Raw genomic sequence first — 9319 nt, forward strand, 5'->3', positions numbered from 1 at the left:
AATATGATAATAGTTGCATCTTTTTATAATTGTGAAGCTTTTTACTTGTTGTACTATTTAAATATTTTTATTTTTTTGAGACTTAAATATACATAAAAGAAAATAATTATTTTTCGAAGGTCTAAATCCCTGACTTTACTAGCTTCGGCCGACCTTGGAATACATTGATCAAGAGGAATATACATTCAAATTCATTAAAATTCATAATATCTAAGTTAATAATATAAAACAAGAAAAGACATATGTATTTCACAAAATTAAAGTGCATAAAATATTCATGTATCTAAATATATAATATTGATAAAACCAAAACAATTGATTGAATATGTAATGAATCGAAACTAATCTTTCAATTTGACATCGCAACAAGACAAAAAATCAAACAACATTTTATCAAGGTTATAAATAAAATAAAATAAAGTCAGGCTCAATCAAAATAAAGAATAAAAAAACGTCGGATTCCAATGACGAAATTAATTACAAGACAAAATATAACATGAGATTTCTAAAATAATATCTTATTAATATATCACTTCACTTTAATTTTTTTTGTTTTTGTTTTAGAAGAGATAATTCATTTCATCATAATTAACTCATTCAACTATAAGATTTTGGATTTGAACCTGAGATAAGACGTTCAATCAAACAATATCGATATTTATCAATTGAACTAAGACTTAAGAATATATCACTTTACTTTATATATTGATTTCTAAAATGTATGATTTATATATTGATTTCTTAAATGTATTTCATTATCAAAACCATATAGTTTTATGATTTAGTCTAAATTACTACAAATTTTTTTAAAACTTATAAGACTCGTTTACTTAAATAATTTTTTTTAACAGATTTAATTAAATAAATTTAAATTATATTTTTAATACTATTATTATTATATTAGATTTTAAATTTTACATTAAATCATAAATTTAATAATATTTTTAACAAAAAATATATTTAAAAATAAAATTAAGTTGAAGAAAATCTGGTTCAGTTTTTCCTATTTTTATATAAACTTCCCTATGTTTTTTATTTTATTTTAAAAATGATGCATTAATATAAAATAAATAAGGAAAATAAACTTTTTTCCCGAAAGAACTACAACTAAGTGATAAACACGACACCTATTTTTTCATGTACATGTAACATTTAATTAATAAAAAAAATTATATAACGACAGTTTTTATATCAACAATTAATTAAAATCATTAAATCAGTAAAAATATATGATTTTAAAAAAAATCATCTTTAAAGTCATAAATGATTACATAAACATTAAACCCTTTAATTAAATACATGCAACAATATAGTTAGTTCAAATAAGTAAATAACTAATTATATAGTTGAATTCATTGCAAATATTTAATTAACTATTTGGACATATCACAATATTTATTATTTTAAAATTGATGAAAAAATGGAATATTAACAATAATAATAGTTTAATTGTATAAATTACATTACAGTATTAACAAAATATTTATTATTTTAAAGTTCATTATCACATATAAATAAACATATTTGAATGATTTTGATAATTAAAAACTTTTACAAAAATTGTTATATAAAAATGAAATGTATAATAATAAATAAATATGGAGAAAGGGTCTATAATAGTAAATAATGAGCCGTATTAAAAGGGGTGCATATTCTCTCCCACGCTTCCACAGTTTCCCCAAACCATTGAATCAAATCAAACACATTCCATTCCATGCCCAAACCCCAAATCTCTAAAACATGGTAGCGGAGACAAACGCTCCCGTTACCCTCACCGTTAACAACGACGGCGAACAAACCGCCGCCTTAATATTCACCTACGGCACATTAAAGAAAAACTTCTCCAATCACATCCTTCTCCAAGACCTAATCGACACCGGCGACGCTTCTTTCATCGGAACCTACCGCACCGTACAAAATTACCCTCTCGTATGTGGTCCCTATCGTGTTCCTTTCCTCCTCAATTTACCCGGGTCGGGTCAAACCGTTTACGGCGAACTCTACTCTGTTTCTCCTCTCGGACTTTTAAGGATGGATGAACTTGAGGGAACCTCACGCGCTCACTACGAGCGTCTGCCAATTAAGGTCGTTCCTGTGATCGGCGAGGGGGGAAATGAAGCTGGTGACGTGGATATGGAGATAACGTGCGCTGAGGCGTATTATGCGCATGGTAGCTATGCGATGGAGATGTGGAAGAAGAATGAGAAAAGAGGGTTGAAGTGTTATACGGAGAAAGAAACGATTGGGTATGTGAAGCGTAAAGATAGGCCTCAACATTTGACTTTTCTCGATCATATTCGTTTGTTTCTTCAAGATTGAATCATTCAATTCGTCTCTGTTTTTTATTTTTTTTTTTATTTTCTATTCTTCTTGCCACACAAAATAAAATAAAGATTATTTGAATAGGAATGGGGTTTTAGTGTTTAATTAGGGTTTGTCATAGATGGTGGTTGTTGGGATTTTGGATGTTAAGTGATTCTGTTCTGGTTGGTTTCAAGATTTTCTTTATGGAAGAAAACAGTTATTTGCTCTTTGTATATTTCAGAGTGTGTTCATCCAAAGATAACAATTTGAAGCTGGTTATTTCAATTTCTTTTAAATTTAAATTTGTATTCAAATCTAGACTCTTTGATTTCGAGATGCTATGAATCTCTGATGACCGCATGTGTAAAATTGTATTACTGCATGCAATAATTGAATGTATCAAAATTATAAATAAAAAAATGAATGTGTTTTTTTAATCTGTGAATGAATGTGTTCTTTGTCTCAAATGTGTGTTCTTTAAGTTAGTTCAGTATTCTGCCTGTCATTTTCTATCATGAAATTATTAACAAAATGACAAAATTAAAGATAATTTTTTAACTTTGGATTATTCAAACTGTAATAACATTGTCCTTACACATTTATGAAAGGTTTAGTCTCATTTTATGTATTTCAGATTAAATTTAATTTGTATACATTATCATCTTAAAAAATTTACTCCATCAATCATCACAATCATAAATTAAAAAAATTTACTCCATCAATCAATCACAATCATAAATGTCATTTAGATTTTTGACATAACTATTTTTAAGATTATTAATATATAAAAAAATTTATATAAAAATTATACTTTCTGATGTTATGATTCAAATATGGTGTAAAAAATTCATCTAAATACATGTTTTATTTTTCACTATTTTTTTATGGGATGCTTGCGTAAAATATGAAGGATTGCTGAGGGTTTGCGTGACACTAACTTCCCCTTTCTCTGAAGGCTGCAATTTTTTTATATTCTTTTATCTTTTTCTGGTCAAGTTAGAGATTATTAAATTAAGAGTGGATGTTGAATATAATTGTTGACGGGTTTAACTGCCCAATCGAAGAAACTTTAGTGCTTGTATGAAATCATTGTGATTAATTGATGAAACAAAATGAAATTTTCGTCAACGATTAAGGGTGTATTTATGTCAAACTCACGTATTAATGGTGGTACTAAATAAGGTACACATGTATGGTCTATGATTTTAAATTGTGGTATGAGATCATAATTGCAATCGAAAACTTTGCTCCAATCACTAATCGTGAACTTTTGAGATATTGAGAATGTATAAACCATAAACACTGATAAAATAATTTATAAGTGATTTGCTTAAACGATTTGCAAGGGTGACGTTTTTGTTTTTTGTTTTTTTTTTGAATAAGTTGAGTTTTAAAGACTCCCAAAGTTAAAACAAAATCTTCATATCACCCACAAGATCTTACCCATATATGCCTATTGGACTAATCTTCTTTTGCCACTATGAAAGGTTTTTTGTTTTGATCTCTTTACTGTTTGAGTATCTTCCAATAAAATAAATCACAATTTTAGATCTTGAAGAAATGGTAAGAGTTAATCAAATTAAGACCTGAAATTATTTAGTATCAGTTAAAATGATTCATGATTAACTTAGACAATTTAAAAAGGTAATTTGATATTTCATAAATTTAAAATCTAAGAATATGATTTGATATTTAATAAATTTGAAGTCTCAAACTGATTGAAGTTTTTAATTTCAAAGTCCAAAATTATAATTTACTCCTTCCAATATAAATTATGATGTATGATAGATCAAATGTGATGTTGGGCTACAATAAATGCCACCATTGATACCAAGTAAAAAGAAAATATGACACAGAAGAAAAATCCTCTATAGTAATAACCATAATTCAGCAACTAAAAATACTTGTTTGGCCACAATATTTGGACCATACAAATAAATATAAAAGAAAAAATGGTTAAGTGATAAGACTAAATATAAAAAATATAAAAAAGATGGTTAAGTGAAAAAAATGTTTAAATAATCAAATGAAATTTCTCAATTAATTTGTTTTGATTTGTGAGTATGTCCAAATATTTTAATTTGAATTTGTGCCGTATAAAATTTACTCTTAGACACACACGTTAGTAAAAATAATAATAATAAAAATTCAGCTAGACAAACAATTCGGTATTAGTTATTTCGCAAGTATAGATAAATATATCAATTTAGTAATAATAATGAAAATGGAAACTTGACAATGCAAATCAATGGCTATACGACGAACATTCACTTACTTATTATTTTAAATTTGTTGAATAATTTCTTTAAAAAAAAATAAAAAATCTTATTCTGTAGTTGTATTATATATGCATAATTCCTTCCTCTCTCTCCAATTTTCGTCCCCTCCGAGTCAGAGACTTTTGAAACCTCCCCAGACCTGTCAATGGAAATAGATTCTACCATGTTATGACGAGGTTATAAACCATTGAATCCTTTATCTTTATTTTTAAATATATTTTCACTTTCATTCAATTCTTTAAATTAAGGTTGAGATATAAAATATGATCCCTTCATTTTTTTCAACATGAAGAAACCCATTCCCCCGTCCACACTAGACCTAAAGATGATTGTGATATTTATAATTTATTCTACAGATAAAAAAAAAAATTGAAAGTGAAAGAGGGAAAGAAAGAGAAGATGGGGAGCTCATGAAATGGATTTGATTAATATTATTTCAAGATTATTTATGGATTAAAAAAAAATCAATTGACTTTAGTTAAAAATTTCATGGGTTTCAATTTTCTGGATTGATAAAAATGGTGAGAAACTCGGATTTTAATTTAAAATAAAAATTAATTTAATGTCACATGTACATTTTTTTTAATAGACATTATTAAAAAGACTTAAAAATGGACAAAGTTAAATAACGGTGTCTAGGTGAATTGATGGACAAAGTTTGGTAATTGTGTTGTAACTTTTGTTAAGGCTAAAAAAACCAGTTTGCACTGATGTGAGCTTATGAAACAGTGACTGCATACAACAAGAATCTAAGTCGATTTTAACTTAAGCTTGTATACTTTACATGGAGGTTTGTAATGGAGCATACCAATAGTACATTTTAGTTGCTAAACTAAACTATACACAAGCAATATTATTAATGTATGCTGCATATGTCACAATATATGATTTAATTAGACTAGGTTCTTTAGGTATTGCCAATTGATCATTGAATACTCAACTATGGAGGTTTCAAATCTCAGCAAAACTGGGTGCTATTCATAACTCTGCTGGTCAAAACTGAGATGAGGGTGCCTATAAGAAATGTTTCCCAATTAAATTTAAAAAGACATATTGAAGCAGTGATCAAAATAAATTGAAGAAAATCCAAGGACAAACCTTATTTATCTAGTTGTTCAAAACCTTCAATCAATTGTTGTGACCTGCATTATAGCGCAAAATTAAAAATTTAGGTTAGGTATGGTTAGAGTTGATTAAAAATAACAAAATAACCGATGTTAGATGGATCGCGGAAAATAGCAGTTTGCTCAAATTCCGCTACACTATAGTGCTATAACGCTACAACATTTTGTACTAAACAGCGCATCGCGAAAAAATGCAATTTGTTCAGTTTCTGTTATGCTATAGCGGCAATTTGACAATAATAGATACAGTGTGAGTCTATTTACAGTCATTGACGTTTAGTTGCCGGGTTAGTAAAAGGAAATCAAGGATCGATGTAGTGCACGGACTTTTTCACGGATGTGAACTAAAACATATGCAGAAATTAATTTCCATGTAATGATGTTTTCAAGGCTTAATTAATAATCTTTACTCTTACAATGGATACGCTCAACAAATGTTAACTAAAATAATACTCCCTCTCGCATGAATTTGCACAATAAATTAGTACAAAATCACCTTGAACAACTCTCATGTTCAAGGTGGTTTGAGATCATATATACTGGATTAAAAGTTTTAAGACAAAGCTGAGACACAAAATTATCAAACTCCCTAAGCAAAAGCTTTGTGAAGTTACATCCAAGGCCAAGTTTTAGTCACGCGAGAATAACCCTACACGTTACCACATAATGACGTATAATTTCATTAGCATACAAAAGATTGTTGACTTTGGAATCAATGCAATAAATTTGGACTTGACAAAAATATAAAGTTCATCTGGTTGCACGGATAAAAAAAACCAACTATACAGCTCTCTGTCCTGTACAGAAAAAAAAAAAATTGATCATGGACCTATTGAATGCCTCATGACTGAGAGAGGCTGGTATGGTTTCGCTAAGGACTTATAGAAAGACGGTGAATGGGAAGGCAAAGGTCTAAGGGCTTATGATGTTCACACACAAAAAAAAAGAGAGATCTAAGGGTTTATTATTATTTTTTGGAACAGAGATCTAAGGGTTTATTAATCACATCACATGTTGAAGAAAATGTTGGTCCCTGAAATTGTAAACCTCAGTCATTTTAGTCCTTGAAATTTGCAAATAAGCAAATACATCCCTCAATGTGTAATACGTCAGTCATTTTATTCTGTCAAGTTTTTCCATTAGAGGGTATGAACTGTGTGTTCAATGCAAATGTGCCATTCCCACGTGGACAACACATCATTGCCCTGTCATAAAAAATAACGACAAATTCCACCTCTATTGTAGAACAAGAGACAATAGAAAGACAGAGAATAAAGAAGAATTGAAAACAAATACCATTTGTCATTATGGCTGATACCAAGTCCATTGCAGGTCAGAATCATTCCTTTAAATCTAGCAAGATATTCCTGTGAAGCAATGTCACATCCCACAACAGATAAGTACATAACAACAGTTAAATTCTACGGGATACCGAAACAATCACCAATAAATTTACAGAAATACTAAATTTTTTAACTTCAATACCTGCAAGCTATACTTCTCAATCTCACACGCACCAGTTAAATCATAGTCAAAACGCTTGGCAGGATCGCTCAATACTACAAAATAACAAAGAAGGATTGTTGATAAACAAATATTCACCATGACTATCATTAACAACTAGATGCTTGTTGTTTTCTAAACCATAACCATATGCATCCAAAACACACATCTTGTTCAAGTTAAGGATAAAATGTTAAGTTTAACCATGACCATGTTTATTAAGTTTAACTATCAGATAGAACAAGTGCTCATGATGGTAGTGCAGTAAAGAGAGCGGGAGAAAATTCTCTGGGAAACTGACACACGTGCCTTGTAAGGCTAAAATGGTAACTATATAGAGAGTTTGTTTTCTTATAATAGAATAGAATAATTTGTTTTCTTATACTAGAATAGATAAGTAAATGTACATTTTTTGATTCAAAAAAAAGTAAATGTACATTTTCAGAGAAAAGTCATATCGTCTAATGAAGTTGAGCACGAATTTTATGTCATTGATTGGACGAGGAAATAGAAGATTAGTGGCTGACACGTAACGCCTCAGGACCGTCTTTTAATATATTATAAATAGATAGAAGTAATTTCCACTACAGGACAAATAATCAATGTCGGGTTTTCCAGTAGTTCTCAACTTTGGCAATCCTATAAATTTAAGCATTCATCTAAATGTCTTTTACCCAAATTCAAATAGTTAATAGCTGATTAATATCGTTTATATCGATGTATTAAAACTAATCTCATTGTCTTATCTTTATCATTACGCCAAACAGATAGGACATACACTTTGTTACCTTACTAGGGCTTTCAGTTTGTTATGGGTTTGAGTTTTGTTTTCATCGTGTTCATGTGAGTGAAATTTCTGTCTTTTGTTCTAAACTTACTCGTTACTATTAGGAGTAAAATTAAGTTGGCATACTTGTGAAATTATGTTAACATCTTGATAAGAAAGGAACTAATGATTTAGTTAAACAATATAGTAAAAAGTGCAAATTAAAAAGAAAAAAGCTAGACAACAAAGGGTAATCACCAAAGCCAAAAAAAATGAAGTTTGTCAGATAATGGACTTACAAGAAAAAAAAAGTAAAGCTATGATTAGCATTGCACAAAAGACTTACCATTGTAAGCTTCATTAATCTCTTGAAATTTTGCAGTAACAACACTATCATCATTGTGTTTGTCGGGATGCCATTTCTATCAATGGAGTAGAATCATATGTATATACGTAAGTCAAATTTGTAAAACTTTCTACTTTACAGTTTGAAAAATCGTGAAATGAATAGTAGGTGCTACGGAAAAAAGGGTAGGTTACCAACCAAGGCGAGTCTTCGGTAATTAAATCTGATATCTTCATCTGTTGCATCATAATCAATCTCCAGCACTTTGTAATAATCCTTGAAACAAGTAAAATCGATCCATCAAGAATGCATTAAAACAACAGTAAGAGTCACAAACATCTCCTCATCAAGGAACATTTTTGTTAAATCCAGCAATGAAGATGTTGTAAGATACAAGCATCAATAGGAAAGTTGCGCATAGATTTTCAGATTTAAGAAAGCAAATAAAACCAAATAATCTCTAGTTTCCAACAGAAAGAATATGAGCTACAACATCAACAAATTAATATCTATAATCTATAATATTATTCAATCAATAATGTACAAGCTTCCACTGCACTCCCTTAGATTAACTAAACCTACAATAACAATCTACCAGAAGCCAATCGACACTAGTAATCACAATACACCTTTTTTATATAAATTTGTAGCATAGTTGGATCTCAGGAGCTCACTCGGGCCTAAGAAAGCCCCAAGCCTCAAGACGGCCTACAGAGGTACTTATATATTATATACCAACGATGTCCTCACATGGAAATCAAGATTCCAACCTACATTGGATTTACTCACAATACACTCAAATAATCATCTCAATAATAAGTTCAATATGTTTTCTTTCATTGACCCAACTACATTCTACCTGAACCGACACTTCACTTCAGATTGAAGATGTGCCCAGTGTCCAAGATTGATACATCACCAACACATGTGATTACATTCAATATCTTCATTTTACACAAGCAAAATATTACTAGTGCAGTGTCTACGTGTCAGCGTC

General features: G+C 29.5%; 2 protein-coding genes across 2 annotated transcripts in view; one reads left to right on the top strand and one right to left on the bottom strand.

Annotated features, from left to right (window-relative positions):
- Positions 1-1639: 1639 nt before the first annotated feature.
- On the top strand, positions 1640-2771 carry LOC101506022 (putative gamma-glutamylcyclotransferase At3g02910). The gene has a single exon (XM_004506561.4). It carries the CDS (start codon positions 1741-1743, stop codon positions 2317-2319), a length of 579 nt encoding a protein of 192 aa, XP_004506618.1. The 5' UTR covers positions 1640-1740; the 3' UTR covers positions 2320-2771.
- Positions 2772-4585: 1814 nt separating this feature from the next.
- The window catches only part of LOC101506338 (uncharacterized), a 5296-nt gene continuing 562 nt past the window's right edge, over positions 4586-9319 (bottom strand). The window contains 6 exon segments of the mRNA XM_012717497.3: positions 4586-4722; positions 5682-5725; positions 7004-7074; positions 7193-7266; positions 8323-8398; positions 8521-8598. Of these exon segments, the coding sequence (XP_012572951.2) occupies positions 5683-5725; positions 7004-7074; positions 7193-7266; positions 8323-8398; positions 8521-8598 (342 nt within the window). The 3' untranslated portion in view covers positions 4586-4722; position 5682.

Source organism: Cicer arietinum, chromosome 6 (genome assembly GCF_000331145.2).
Source record: "Cicer arietinum cultivar CDC Frontier isolate Library 1 chromosome 6, Cicar.CDCFrontier_v2.0, whole genome shotgun sequence".
Classification (NCBI taxonomy): Eukaryota; Viridiplantae; Streptophyta; class Magnoliopsida; order Fabales; family Fabaceae; genus Cicer; species Cicer arietinum.

Bases quoted from the DNA above. Each gene is read 5' to 3' on its own strand.
- LOC101506022 (XM_004506561.4), top strand. From the start codon at position 1,741: ATGGTAGCGGAGACAAACGCTCCCGTTACCCTCACCGTTAACAACGAC.